General features: G+C 44.5%; 1 protein-coding gene across 2 annotated transcripts in view; it reads left to right on the forward strand.

Moving 5' to 3' along the window:
* Positions 1-11,833, forward strand: part of LOC115474822 (caspase-8-like) — a 105,260-nt gene extending 93,427 nt beyond the window's left edge. For both annotated transcript variants that reach the window (XM_030210494.1, XM_030210495.1), the window contains exons 7-9: positions 462-594; positions 3,131-3,632; positions 10,132-11,833. In XM_030210494.1, the coding sequence (XP_030066354.1) occupies positions 462-594; positions 3,131-3,632; positions 10,132-10,267 (771 nt within the window). In that variant the 3' untranslated portion in view covers positions 10,268-11,833. The remainder of the gene's footprint in view (positions 1-461; positions 595-3,130; positions 3,633-10,131) is intronic.
* Positions 11,834-15,776: the final 3,943 nt, after the last annotated feature.

Below are 15,776 nucleotides of genomic sequence, written 5' to 3' on the forward strand. Positions count from 1 at the left end.
TCCCACTGGCAGCTGTAGGTAGGAAGTACCCTTATTATCCTTGATTACAGCTGCTCCTTCCTCCCCCTAGAGCCCATCAGTCAGTCATAGCCAGCCAATAGGCAATAAAACAGCTCTATCTCTTTCTCCTGTAGCCCATTGGTCAGGTATTCCAGCCAATAGGCTATAGAGGGACGTGGGAACAATAACTGGGATACAGAAACTCTTCCTTCTTGCTTTTGTTTGCTGCCTGCAGCATAGATATTTCAGCTCCAAATTTAATAAAGTATATCATAAAAATATTGAGGTGCCCAAGTACCCACAAAGCTGGCGCCTATGCCCTAGTGTAGTAAGCCTAATTTTGCATAAGTAAGAAAAGGGATGTGCATGAATTCCTGAATATTGTACAAAAGGCTCTCTGAATACATTTTTTATGTTAAACATTCTCTACAAGGTTATCTTTCTTGTTCATTTTGTGCCAGACTGACAGTGTATATAAAATGGACAGCCGTCCTCGAGGGAAATGCCTGATCATAAACAATTACAACTTTGAAAAAACAACGATTCCCAGACAGAGCCACCTAAAAAACAGGAATGGAACGGATAAAGACGCGGGTAGGTGCTGTGTTAGAAAGAGGCCAAGAGCTATTTCTATACATATGTGCATATATAGGTTGCCAACTTTTTGCCAAAGAAAAACCCCAAAATTGTCCGGCTCCATTCTGCGCCTGTGCCCTGCCCATGTCCCGTCCTCATGCCATGCCCCAAGTCCCTTGCCATACCTACTGTTGTACCCTTCTCCTGCCCAGGGCCGTGCCGATGCGGTAAGCGGGGTAAGCACCGCAGGAAGGCGCCCACCTCTGGAGGGCGCCGCTGCGGTGCTTACCCTCGCCCCGCGCCGCCGAGGCCTTTAAATCTTTTACTTGCAGTCGCAGCAGCGTCTGTGAAAGCGGAGCGCTGCCGACGTCTCCCTTCCCTTCGCGCTGTTGGTTCCCTCAGTGTCCCGCCTTCTTCTGACGTCAGAAGAAGGCGGGACACTGAGGGAACCAACAGCGCGAAGGGAAGGGAGACATCGGCAGCGCTCCGCTTTCACAGACGCTGCTGCGACTGCAAGTAAAAGATTTAAAGGCCCCCAGGGCGCGCCGCGATCATCTTCATGGGGGGGGGGCGCGCCAACTGTTCATCTGCGGGGGGGGGGGGGGGCGCCAACTGTTCATCTGCGGGGGGGAGGGGGGGCGCCAACTGTTCATCTGCGGGGGGGGGGGGGGGGGCGGCACAGACCCTTGGCACGGGCCTGCTCCTGCCCCTCTACAACCAACTGTCCACACTAGAGTTGACATCTGAAAAGAAAAAAACTGCCATATGAACATAAGTTCTGGGATTATTTCACAAACTTTACATAATAGAAACAGAGCTCCAGTTTTCTAGGCCTCTTAAAGCTTAATATTTGTGAAGCCTTAATATCCTAGAAGTATAACCTCGGCACAACAGCACACACTTGAAGCCTCTTTATTTTCTGAAATTTCCTTTATTGAATAAATATAGATAGTTTACTCACAGTCAGATGTTCAGAAGTATTGCCCTAAGGCAAGAGACTCTATAATTCTGAGAGCTGTATCAGTGGTTGGAGATAGAAATCTGAAGAGAAGTAGCTTTATTGCAGAGGTGGGAGAATAGTTAAACATATGCAAGCAGTCCGGAGCTAGGTGGCTGTAATATGCAGTATCTTATGAGGAAGAACAAACAACGTAAAAAAATGAGTTCGTTACAAGGGGGGTTAGCAGGACATGTGCTGTCTGAAGCAAGATGGAGAATGCCTCATGGAGCAGGGGAGATCAAGAAAGGGCTCACACAAGCCCAGGGAGGAGGAGGTAAAGGAACCAACAGGACAGGACCTGCCATCAGGTATTAGGGTTGGTCTCAGAGGGCAGCCCTCAATTGGAGGGATAGGTCATACCCAGCTGACCTCTCAGGACAGAGATAGTATGAATGACCAGGAAATGATAGCAGGTAGACAAAAGAGCCAAGCTTGGCTGAGAAAGAGAGGAAGTCTTTGCAGGAGAATAGACCACTAGTAACAGACGTTATACAGACAAGCAAGGGTGACTGCATTACATATGAGACTACATTACACACAATGCATTACACTCCTGGGCTTACCTGTATCCCTGGTGGTCCAGTGGGGTTCTTGGGGGCAGGAGCATAGCCTCTTAACTCCTTCCCCTTGCGACATCTGTGCAAAATGACTGCCATGACCTTATGTAGTTCAGTGACCTGCCGTTAAAGGTCATGGTAGCCATTTTGGACAAGTACTGCAAAGGGCAGGAGCAAGGGGGGCAGATCCTACCCCCAACAGCCCTGCTGGACCACCAGGAATACAGGTAGGCCTGGGGGAAGGGCCTAGCTGAAGGATGGGGGTGAGTGGGTCTTTGGGGGGGGGTTCTTGCTGCAGGCTGGGGGGAGGGAAAGAGGGGGCATTGTTGAGGGTGGAGGGGGCTCAGGGCCTCTTTAAAAAAAAAAAAAAACCTAAGTTATTCAGGCCCTGGCCCGACCCCCAATATTCAGTGCCAGTGCCCGGATATGCCCTGGCACTGAATACCAGGGAATAATTTAGCTGGTGATGATCAGCGTTTAAAAAATGGTGATTGCTACCAGCTGAATATCGGGAGGTCTGTATCTTATGGGATGTGAGCCCACTCTGGTTTTCCATTTCACTTCCAAGTTCAGTCCTGATTTTCCTATAGAGCACATTGGGATGGGAGCTAGAAAGGAGGACTAGATGAACATCTCTTGGTGACATTTACTTTGGGGTAATATAAGATGCACTATTATTCTGCTTGGATATAGATCTATACATCAGTGGTAATATATTATCTATTGTGTTCTATATTATATGGATGAAAAATCTTTTTGCATCATCCTAAATCCTGACTACTGAATAATTTTCATGGTCTTTATTAATGCGTGCCTTTAAAATTTATGAATCCAAAGGTCTTCTGTGTGGCCAAAATGCTATCATTGCACACCTTAGATTCAACTTGTAAAATCCGTATGTCATAGAACTCCACAGAAGTGTGGGTAAAGTTTTTTTGCCTCTCTTGCTGGGGATGTGGTGGTAATCTAACAGCTTTATCTCATGTGCTTTATACAGAGGCTCTATGCCGTGTCTTCACAATGCTTCACTTCAAGACAGAAGTGCACAAAGATCTGACTGGAGAGGAAATCTTGAAGACAATACATAAGTACAGTACTGAGAACCATCAGGCCAGTGACTGTTTTGTGTGTTGCATCCTCACACACGGTGATAAAGGCATCATATTTGGTACCGATGGGCAGGAGGTACCTATCCAAAGACTGACTACTTTTTTCAATGGTAGGAATTGCCCATCACTAGCTGGAAAACCCAAAGTATTCATTATGCAAGCATGCCAGGGGATGTCTTTTCATAAAGCAGTAAATGTGGAAACAGATGGCCAGAGCTCTTCATCGCCTTGTGAGGTGGATTCAAACATCTGCAATGAATGCATTCCAGAGGAAGCAGACTTCCTGCTTGGCATGGCCACTATGACAGATTATGTTTCCTACAGGAGCCCAGACCATGGGACTTGGTATATACAGTCCCTATGCAAGCATTTGAAAGAATGCTGCCCTAGGTGAGTGTCTCAGGTATAGTAAAAGGTTCCAACAATAGAACCACCTATTTGAATTATTTTTGGACCTTAAAGGTTTAGGAGATGGGAAGTGTGAATTGATGGTCAGCAAATTTTCTCCCAGTCGATTTTTTTTAATTTACATTTTTTATTGTATTACAATGTAGCAGCTGTATACAGAAATATTTTAACACTATGATATAGAGTCATATTGCAAACATTTTGTTTTGTCATTTTAATGCACAAACAAAAAGAAGCCAGTCTTCAAAGACTTTCCTCCTGGTAGTTTCTTGGCCAATTTAAGGGGCCCTTTACCAAACAGCAGTAAAAAGTGCCCTTAGTGTGCCCTTATGTGGATCATTCCCTTACGCTAAGGCTATTTTTACTGTTGGGGTAGAATGGACGATTTTCTGAATTTTTCAATAATGACCATGCTGTAATTAGTGCATGTCCATTAGCACATCAGCCCCTATCACCACCTATTTTGTAGGCAATGGGTACTTGCATGCTAAACCCGCGCTAATTGATTAACGCGTGGCAATGTAGCTGCGCTAACCAATTAACACAGAACACGCTCTCTCTCACCACCCAGACATGCCCCCTGTGCCAAAAAAGAAGAAATATTTTTTTAGAACATGGGTAATGTGCACATATGGCAAAATTACCACGGGATGCCTCAGCGCGTCCCTTGGTATGCCATTTTTTCCTGCGGTAAGCATGCATTAGTACTTACTGCGGCTGTGTAAAAGGGCCTCTAAATATACAAGTGTGCAATGTTCCCTCTAAGGATTGATGGCTTAGTGCAAAATTATCAGCCCCATGTGCAAAACTTTCCACTAACCAAATTTATAAGTAATTTTATGCAACTTATTTTTTATGCAATATTTATGATTAAATATTGTGATCATAGCAAGGCACAAAATTTGGGAAAATATTATCCCCCCCCCCCCCCCCCCGTTTATTAAGCCAAGCGGCAATGCCAACACAGCCCATTCATAGTGAATGGCCTGTGTTGGCATTAGCGCACCGCAGCCATTAGCGCGGCTTAGTAAACCGGGGGGGGGGGGGGGGGGTTACATTTTTATAAAATGTTAATATTTCAGACTTGTGATGGAAAAATAATTGAAAGCTGTATAACTGTAATACCATCCCTTCCCCCTAAACCACCCATAGATCAGGGCTTTTAAAAATAGAATCATACAGCTTAGAGGGAACATTGTTAAAATTTAATAATGACAGTATTGCTAGCGATCTGATTAATATTATAGTGCCATCCTTTGGATGGAACTGAAACTGCCAATTTAGCAGAGTGCCAGTTTATGCTAAGTAATCTCTCAGCTGCTACGATGAGGCAGAAGTAAATAGTTCAGTTTCTCTGGGCTGTTTTCTAACAACTAATTAAAACATCTCAGCATTATATTTTCCTTGTGTGTGCCATGTTTTGCTGTGCACAGGGTTCATGATTTGTGTGCACGCACCCATGTGCTCAGCTTAGAGTGAACACTACAGGTATAGTAGCTAGGTCTAGCACAGTGCTGCTCAAACTTCTGGTAACCCCATGTGTATGGCTGAAGTGACACCTATGACCCTGCTGAGATACATCATAATAATGTGCCTATGTAGTGCCTGCCCAGGTCAAGACCCCAAGGGACCCTTTTACTATAGGGTTGCTGCATGGCAACCTGGGACTACCGCCGGCCCAATATGGGTGCTGTTGGTAGTTCCACCCCCAGTGTGCACCATTTCTGGTGCTAGCGGAAATATTAGAAAAATATTTCCACAGGGGGTTACCCTGCGGTAATCGGGCAGCTCACGTACTGCCCAATTACTGTCAGGTTAGTGCAGGAACCTTTAATGCCACCTCAATGGGTGGCAGTAAGTGCTCCCCCCCCCCCCCCCGAAATGGCCACACAGCAAGTGCAAACTTACCACACAGCCATTTCATTTTTGGCTATTTTTACTCAAAAGTGGAATGTGGATGCACAAATCTCAAAGTACTGGATTTCAGACACACTGATTTTGATAAAATGGGGGACTACCTGAAGAAGGAGCTGTTGGCGTGGGAAGGAGTAGGAGAAGTAGAAAATCAGTGGTCAAAGCTAAAGGCTGCTATAAATATGGCAACTGATCTTTATGCGAGAAAAGTAAACAAAACCAAGAGAAGCAGGAAGCCTATATGGTTCTCCAAACAAATAGCTGAAAAAATAAGAGCAAAAGAGGCTTTGTTCAAGAAATACAAAAGAACACAACAAGAGGATCACGGAAAAGATTATCGGATTAAACTCAAAGAAGTGAAGAGGGAAATATGGCTAGCGAAAGCGCGAGTGGAAGAAAAAATGAGTAAAGATGTAAAGAGAAGTGATGACCTTTTTCAGATATATTGGAGAAAGTAGAAAAGATAGGAATGGAATTGCGAGACTGAAAGATAATGAGAATGGTTATGTGGAGAGTGAGGAGGATAAAGCGAATGTGTTAAACAATTACTTCTCTTCGGTGTTCACTGAGGAAAATCCTGGAGAAGGACTGCGGTTGGAGCCAGAGAGAATATCTGGGAATGGAGTGGATACTGCGCCATTTACGGAAGAAAGAGTTTATAAACAGATGGAGACTCTGAAGGTGGACAAAGCTATGGGGCCAGATGGGATACATCCCAGGATACTGAAGGAGCTCAGAGAGGTCCTGGCGGGACCTCTTAAAGATTTATTTAATAGATTTTTAGAGATGGGAGAAGTTCCGCGAGATTGGAGATGAGCGGATGTGGTCCCTGTTCACAAAAGTGGAGACAGGGAAGAAGTGGGAAACTACACACCGATAAGTCTCATGTCGGTGGTAGGAAAAGTAATGGAGTTGCTGCTGAAAGAAAGGATAGTTAACTGGGTGACCAAAGAACTAGATGAAGGATGTGCGCTACATGTAATCTACTTGGATTTCAGTAAAGCCTTTGATACGGTCCCCCACAGAAGACTCATGAATAAACTGAAAGGGCTGAACTTAAGACCGAAAGTGGTGAACTGGATAAGAAACTGATTGACCGACAGATGGCAGAAGGTGGTGGTAAATGGAATCCGCTTGGAGGAAAGGAATGTGAGCAGTGGAGTTCCTCAGGGGTCGGTGCTGGGGCCTATTCTGTGTAATATATTTGTGGGAGATATTGCTGAAGGGTTGGAAGGAAAGGTTTGCCTTTTTGCGGATGACACGAAGATAGCCAATAGAGTTGATACCCTGGAGGGAGTAGAAATGATGAGAAGGGATCTCCAAAAGTTAGAAGAGGAGTGTGGTAGCCGTGTTAGTCCATTTCCGATCTGAGGAAGAAGGGCAACCTTCGAAAGCTAATCAAGAAATGTATTAAGTTATGTCCAATAAAAAAGGTATCATCTTATTTTCTTTTCCATGTTTTATTTTGTTTGATTTCTATTGATAACCAAAAGTTAGAAGAATGGTCGAGGGTCTGGCAGTTAAAATTTAATCAATGCAATACTTAGGCTTCAATACAGTTCAAGCTGGTGTAATAAATTAATGATATCTACAATTTCACCAGTGTTATCCATATGTAATAAGTAAACCTTATTTGTATATATGGTTGTTTACTGTTTTTGATTTTTAAAATTTTTTAATATGCAGTGCTCAGAATTTGCTCATGTGCCTTTATACCATACAAAATGGAGTCGGCCCGTAGCAACCATAAATCATAGCACCGGTCCTGCCTACCTCCGAATATGTTAGAGACCGCTGTAACAATATGCTTAACTGTGATAAGAGATACTTATCTATAGGTGATCAGCTGTTCCCGGTGCTGGGTCTCAAGTGGTTGCTGCTGAACCTTCACCCGTTGTGATCTAATGACATGAGTTAAAAAACATCTTTATTCCCGATGTGGGCCCACATTTCACCAACATGATGTTTTCAAGGGAATGTAGTTCTCAACTGGAAAGATAACGGGAGTGATCTCTTGTCAGACTCGTCCCTGTTATCCGTGAACAAGTTTACCCTCTTACACGTCATTCTGGTTATAAAATAAACCTTCCAAATCCTATGTATATACAGCTTAGAGGGTAGAAGAGGAGGCAAACCTCTCTTCCACGCCACAGTCACCTCTGAGTGTGAGATGGTGAAGCAGTAGGTTATTAAAGATTCTGGATTTCTGGTGGAATCTGGTATTGGTTGATGCACAGAAACCTTAATAAAAGCCCTCAGGAAAGTAAATTATTGAATACCTCTATAGAAATGGAGAAAAAGGGCAACATCTGAAAATGCAGTGCATACTTATTTATTGATTGATTTACAAAATATATGTCCTGCACTACCTGGAATCTAAAAACATTCATAATAAAGTTAACAAGACATATTATGCAAAAATTACATCATAAAAACCGGTTAACAATAGGCTCTTTTTTACCCTATTATGTGTTGTTAAATTTTCTAAGATCTTGCGAGCCGGTTGTCTTGCATGTCGAGCCGGCTCCGGTAAATGAGGTAAGCATGGCAGGAGGGCGCCACAAGCCATGCATACCCCATTTACCTCACCTCCCACAGCCCTCGTTTACATGCGCCCGGCCCGCACCATCCTGGGGGGGGGGGGGGTTAAATCTTTTATTTACCTCCATCGCAGCAGCTGCGTCATTGAAAGACCTGCCCGTCTCTAGCCTTCCCTTTGTGAGTTTGTTCCCTCAGAGTCCTGCCTTCTTCTGACGTCATTTCCTCTTTCCGCAAGGGCGGGACGCTGTGGGAACAAACTCACGAAGGGAAGGCTAGAGATAAGCAGGGTTTTCAATGACGTGGCTGCTGCGATGGAGGTAATAAAAAAGATTTAAACCATGCAGGGTGGCACTGTAGCAGGAAGATAAAGAGGGATGTTGGGGGGGAAAAGAGGGCGGGCAGGTGGACACGAATGGGAGGGGAGGATGGGGCGAAGGAGAATCGCTGGACATGGATGGGAGTGGGAGGGGAGGGCAGGGGAGAGAGGAGAATCGCTGGGTATGGATGGATGGAGGGGGGCAGGGAAGAGAAGAGAATTGCTAGGTATAGATGGATAGAGGGAGGCAGGGGAGAGAAGAGAATTGCTGGATATAGAAGGGGAGAGGAGAATTGCTGGATATGGATGGATAGATGGATGGAGGGCAGGGGAGAGGAGAGTTGCTGGACACGGGTGGATTTCCTTTTACAGAACAGTGGTAAGCCCAACGCAGGCTTACCGCTCGCTCTTCCGCTACTACCGCTGGCCCAATGTGGCCGCCAGTGGTAAACCCGCCCTCAGTGCGTGCCATTTCTGAGGGAAAAAGAAACGCCCACCATTGTTTTGGGGGAAAGAAACCCCCGGAAATGGCTTGCATGGCGATATTCAGGCAGTAATCAAACATCGCCGCGCGCTGCCCGGTTACCGCCGGGTTAGCACGGGAGCCCTTATCGCCACCTCAGTGGATGGTGGTAAGGGCTCCCTGCTGTTATTGCCATGCAGGAAGAGTTCTCTTATGTCATGGCCATGTGTGCTGGGAGCTTTTTTACCCATTGCAGTAAAAAGGGCCCCCGCTGGTAGCGCAGAGATCTTTTTCTCACCGCTTGGTAAAAGGACCCCCAAATGCCTACCTTGATGTGCCAAGGGGATAAAAGGCTGCCTGGCTGGGTGACTGGATGATTTACTGTTTCTTCATAGATTAAAAAAATGAGGATAAGAGGCTGGGCTGGGCTAGCTGGCTGGGCTTGCCTGTTGGTCTGGCTGACTGGCTGGCTTTCCTGGCTGGCTTAGCAGGCTGGGCTTGGTTGGCTTTCTTGCTGGGCTGGCTGGCTGGGCTTAGCTGGCTGGGCTGGCTGGCTGGGCTAAGCTGGCCTCTTTCCTGCCTGCTGCTGCTCTTCTTCCCAATATGGTCCTGGTGGTCTAATGGACTCTTCAGGGCAGGAAAGAAGCCTACTCTTTCCTGCCAGCTGCTGCTCCTCTGCCTAATACAGACACTTCTTCAAAATGGCTGCTGAGACTTCAAGCGGCAGCCTCGCATGACTTCCGCTTGAAGTCTCGGCAGCCATATTGAAGAGGTGTCAGTATTGGGTAGAGCAGTGGCAGCGGATGGGAAAGAGTGGGCTTCTTTCTTGCCCCAAAGAGGCCACTAGACCACCAGGGTGCTTTAAGGTAGGCTTAGGGGGGAGGGCGGCCAGACTTTTATCCTCATTACCACAGGGATAAAGTAATCGCGGTCCCTGTTCCCGTGACTACTGCATAATGTCATACTGTTACCATGGTAGTAATGCATAATTAAAATAAATGTCACCATTACTGTGGTAATTACCATGATAACCATGGTATTACCACAGTAATCATTACCGTGTCACTCTCTACTGCTCGTCCCCTTTCTGAATTATGACTTTTTTTAATGTTTGACTTATATACAATAGGAGGTAAAAGAAGCCAAGAAAAATTAAATAAGTACGCTTTTCAGTTCTGTATTGCATGATCAGGACCATATTAAGTTTTTGAATAATAATGTAACCCTGACATATCTATATTTTCCAGAGGACATGATCTTCTCACCATCCTGACAAATGTGAACCATGAAGTGAGCAAAAAGTTTGACAGGAAAAACCAAGGGAAGCAGATGCCACAACCCAGCTTCACTCTCCGGAAAAAACTTGTCTTTCCAGTGGATTGAACAATATTAAAAAGAATATACAAAATAAACTTCAGCAGGGCTTCCAAATCCTGGCCTGATGACTCCATAGCTAGGCGGGTTTTCAGGACATCCATAAATAATATACATGCAATATAGTGGCAGCAAAGTATAAGCAAATGTATCTCATGCTTGCTGGCTCCTCCAGTGCTTGGAGGTGAGCCTGGGAACCTTCCTCTGTTGCTCCCTTGGAAATTACTATTTGCCCTGACTCCAGCCCTACTGATGTTACTTTCTGGTCAGCAGAAGGGAATGTTGAACGAGTACGGGGTGGGGGGCAGCCAACATCTCTTCTTGACATATCCCTTAGTGTTCCTTCCACAGTGGCTATGCTTTTCTATGGCTTTTTATTTTAATGGAATTGTAATCATCATGAGTGGGATTTTAGGACATTTTTTGTTATCTTGATAGTGGTGTGTGGTTTACAAACTTACATTTTCTCTTTGAAGTAGTTAGGAGGATGGGTGATGGCCCTGAGTTCTTACCTCTGTATATTATTGGAATGGAAGATATAATCCTTACTTTAATGGTTATAGATTGCAGAGATGCAGGCTCCCTAGGATGCTGTGTCATCCAACTTGATCACATGGCTCCAGGATGCCTGACAAGCATAGCATTCCCGTTCCTAATGTTTTGATTGTGACATCATAAATAATTCAGCAGTGATGTAGTTGTCTGAATCCTCAGTGTTGTTTCCAGTTTTCTTCATTGTATCAGGGCCAGATGCTACAGCATGATAAAAGAACTTCTCAATGCTCAGTGCTAATGGCATGGGGAAGTAAGGAGGGGGAGAACATGCCCAGCACATGCGCACAAGAGCTGTGTGGTAAGCATAGTTCTTGTGCCTAGTTGAACATGCCTGGTTGGACAGGGTCCTGGACTGGTGCAGGTGAAGGGGATCTTGGCTATGGCTGATGGAGCCCCCGAGCTTGCTTACAGAAGCTGCTGGCTACATCAACTCCCAGCGGGATGACCCCTACTGCATCGGTCTTGTTGCAACAGTGTGCTGACTCGAGTAGGTGTTCTGGGGTAACAGAACCTCATTCACGCAGCTCGCACCTGACTCCTGCCTTTCACTGCTTGTGGACAGGACACTTTCCAGAGAGGGGTGGACAGTGCCTGCCCCTCCCCCCCGGCCAGCTGAAGCCCGAGACCTCAGCCAGTAAGTGGCCACCACGATGCTTTAAACCCTAACACCAGCTCCGAGGGCACTATCAGCTGTGAAGAACACATCAGAAGACATTTTACCGCACTGCTAGCACACGAACAGCTCCAGCAGCAATGATAGAGAATTTAAGCACACAAGGACCAGCAACAAGATAAGTACTACAACGCCTCTACCATTAATTGACATGTGATTCAAATCAAAGATCAGTATTATATAGAATTGGACTTTACCAATTTAGGAACTGACACAGGGGCTAGAACAAAGGAAGGTGGGCAGGGTCCAGTGCTATGATGGAAATGAGCTTGTAGTGCTATATGCTGGTTCTGTGGAACATGATAGTTTGGCACTTCAACACACTGAGCACTGCAATTAAAAAAAAACTATGTAATATAATGGTATAAAGTATGAGTGATATTTAACAGTATACCAGAGAAAACCAGCTTTTGAACCCAAAAAGTAATTTTTAAAGTTAAAATTTAATGCCAAGAAGTGCAGAGTGATGCACTTGGGGTGCAGAAACCCAAAGAGAGATACCGAATAGGAGGGGAGAGATTAGTAAGCTTGACTCAGGAGAGAGACCTTGGGGTGTTGGTGTCAAAGGATATGAAGGTAAAGAAACAATGTGACAAGGCGACGCCTGTGGCCAGAAGGATGCTAGACTGCATAGAGAGGGGTATAACCAGCAGAAGAAAGGAGGTGTTGCTGCCCCTCTACAAGTCATTGGTGAGGCCCCACTTGGAGTATTGTGCTCAGTTTTGGAGGCCATATCTTGCTAAAGATGTAAAAAGACTGGAACAAATGCAAAGAAAAGCTACAAAAATGGTATGGGATTTGCATTGCGAACCGTACGAAGAGATACTTGCTGACCTGAACATGTATACCTTGGAGGAAAGGAGAAACAGGGGTGACATGATACAGACGTTCAAATATTTGAAAGGCATTAATCCGCAAATGAACCTTTTCCGGAAATGGGAAGGTGGAAGAACTAGAGGACATGAATTGAGGTTGAAGGGGGGCAGACTCAGGAGTAATGTCAGGAAGTATTTTTTCACGGAAAGGGTGGTAGATATGTGGAATGCCCTCTTGCAGGAGGTGGTGGAGATGAAAACGGTAATGGAATTCAAACATGCATGGGATAAACACAAAGGATTCCTTTTTAGAAGGAATGGCTCTACAGAATCTTAGCAGAGATTGGGTGGCAATGCCGGTAATTTGGAAGTAAAACCAATGCTGGGCAGACTTCTACGGTCAACGCCCTGATCGTGGCTGAATAGATATGGATGGGCTGGAGTGTAAATTTTAAGGGGCTTCGATGTTAGCTTCAGAACTTTTAGTACAAGAACAGTGCTGGGTAGACTTCTACGGTCTGTGCACTGAGAATGGCAAGGACAAATCAAAGTCGGGTATACACATAAAGTATCACATAACATGTAAAATGAGTTTATCTTGTTGGGCAGACTAGATGGACCATTTAGGTCTTTATCTGCCATCTTTTACTATGTTACTAACCAAGTCATCACTCTATCAGAAGCTGAAGCTGAGGATCTCTAAGAATGAGAGAATGGGATTTTCCTCTACGGTCAGAGACCCTAGTTAGTGGCCTGTGCATTTGCTGGCTAAGGATTGGTTATTTCTCAAGCACATGGTATAGCCTAATATAGCTGCTAAGATGTAATTTCTTCTCAGGATAGTATTGTAGTTGTGTAATCACACACATACATATACATACACATATAGATAGATATATTCATATTTTATTTATTTTTATTTTTGTTACATTTGTACCTTGCACTTTCCCACTCATGGCAGGCTCAATGCGGCTTACATGGGGCAATGGAGGGTTAAGTGACTTGCCCAGAGTCACAAGGAGCTGCCTGTGCCTGAAGTGGGAATCAAACTCAGTTCCTCAGTTCCCCATCCACTTTGGTGTAATCTTCAGTATATTTTTGTATCTCGCTTGCCATAATTGCTATTTTTATTATCTATAATAAATAATATATATTATTCCTTCACTGTGGACAGCTTAGCTTGGATCCAAGGGCCACTTCAAGTGCATACATATATCCCTTGTAATACGAGTCCAGGGTAAGTACTAACTGAGTGATTTAGTGTCATTTTATCTGTACCTATAGGATGTCATTTAAATGTATTTGTGTACGTGGTGAGTTGTGTACATGGTAAGTCTCAGTGTAATAAACTATTATATTTTCACCCAGTAGTTTTCCTGATCTGTTGTCTATCATCCACTAGGACTCAGTTTTGGGTCTGTTTAGGCAATGTTTGAAGTTGTTGCTACTATGAGGTTATCCTACTGAAGTGTATTGATCACAGGTGATTTTAATTATGTAGATTTTGTATGCCCCCCTGCAGTTGACAAATTTCTAACAGCTATATCATTTGGTTTCACACAGGTAGTGTATATCTGTGCCATGGTTTGACTATTGTCTACTATCTTTTCAGGCTAAGTCAATTCCGATTGAGTCTATAACGCCAGCCCTCTTGTTTTGGTCATAATTTGCTTGTGTCCTCATAGCATAAGTGGCAGGCCTCTTTCTCCTCCTTGGAAGTCATGTTGGAGGTTTCACCAAATGCCCTGGTGTGCATTTGGAACTCTTCTTTGAGAGACTCTTTATATCTTGCAGCTTTGTATCAATACACAGAGTTCCATGATATCCACCAGCTATTTGTTATACTAAAAAGCAAGCAAGACAAGTTGAACAATGAGGGAAAAAGTTACTTTGGCAGAATCTAAGGAGATCTATATTCAGCATGTTAGGATCTCTAAAATGATATTTTTTGTGAAAGGGAAAAATGGACGATTTTAACTCACTACCATTATGCTTTTTTGAGAAGCCAATAGGTACTCTTCATGTATTAAATAGAGTGGAGTGTCCAGGGTGTGGCTACTACTACTACTACTACTATTTAGCATTTCTATAGCGCTACAAGGCATACGCAGCGCTGCACAAACATAGAAGAAAGACAGTCCCTGCTCAAAGAGCTTACAATCTAATAGACAAAAATAAATAAAGTAAGCAAATCAAATCAATTAATGTGAACGGGAAGGAAGAGAGGAGGGTAGGTGGAGGCGAGTGGTTACAAGCGGTTACGAGTCAAAAGCAATGTTAAAGAGGTGGGCTTTCAGTCTAGATTTAAAGGTGGCCAAGGATGGGGCAAGACGTAGGGGCTCAGGAAGTTTATTCCAGGCGTAGGGTGCAGCGAGACAGAAGGCGCGAAGTCTGGAGTTGGCAGTAGTGGAGAAGGGAACAGATAAGAAGGATTTATCCATGGAGCGGAGTGCACGGGAAGGGGTGTAGGGAAGGACGAGTGTGGAGAGATACTGGGGAGCAGCAGAGTGAATACATTTATAGGTTAGTAGAAGAAGTTTGAACAGGATGCGAAAATGGATAGGGAGCCAGTGAAGATGGCGATCTAACACACGGTAACGCTCCTGCTGCTCTTCGAAACTTTTGCTCGCTATCTATTGTTTCTTACCATGCCACACACGAAGAGGAAGGGGATAACTAAGGGCCAGCTGCCAGTGGCCAGGACGTCTTCCCCAGTGCAGCAGACTCTGGAGCGCTTCGGTGTGATTCAAACCCGCGATACCGGAATGGCGCGGCCTGCATTAGACGCCGTAGCAGGATAGTTGGCGTCGGCGTCTCAGGGCCTTGATATTACACTCTCGCCCCCGGGGATTATTTCACCTCCATGCCCGGCCAACCTAAGGAGAATGCAAGGAGTGGTTGATGCAACGGACGTCGTTAGCGGAACCACCCAGCCTGGCAGTGCAGCTCCTGTTCGGTTGACAGAGGAAAGCGTGGAGGAAGCTACTCCTACAGAGATAACGTTGACCTTAATCTGGAAAACTCTTCAAGAGCTAAAACAAACTGTTTCTCAATCCGCTCGAGAGACCACGTCAATTATGACTAAAATGGTTTCGTTGACAGAATCATTGGAAAAGGTACGAACTGACACTTTGGAAAAAATATCACAGAATCATGAAGAAATAAAGACTATACAGAATACGACAAACTCTTTGGTAAAGGAAAAACTTATGGTTCATAAAAAAATTGAACAACTAGAAAATTATAATCGAAGATTAACATTGAGACTATTAAATTTCCCCATTGTACCGGGGATAGTTCCTAATGACTTATTTAAAAAGTACTTAATGGAGAATTTGAATATATCCCCTCAAGCTATACCGCCTTGCAATAGAGTTTACTTCTTAAAATTGCCTTTAAAGAAAAATATACCAGCACAAGAGGGAAATGAAATAGATCTTCAAAACTTAACTGCCATTTTGGAAGATTCAATTAC

Source organism: Microcaecilia unicolor, chromosome 7, assembly GCF_901765095.1.
Source record: "Microcaecilia unicolor chromosome 7, aMicUni1.1, whole genome shotgun sequence".
NCBI classification, from domain to species: Eukaryota; Metazoa; Chordata; class Amphibia; order Gymnophiona; family Siphonopidae; genus Microcaecilia; species Microcaecilia unicolor.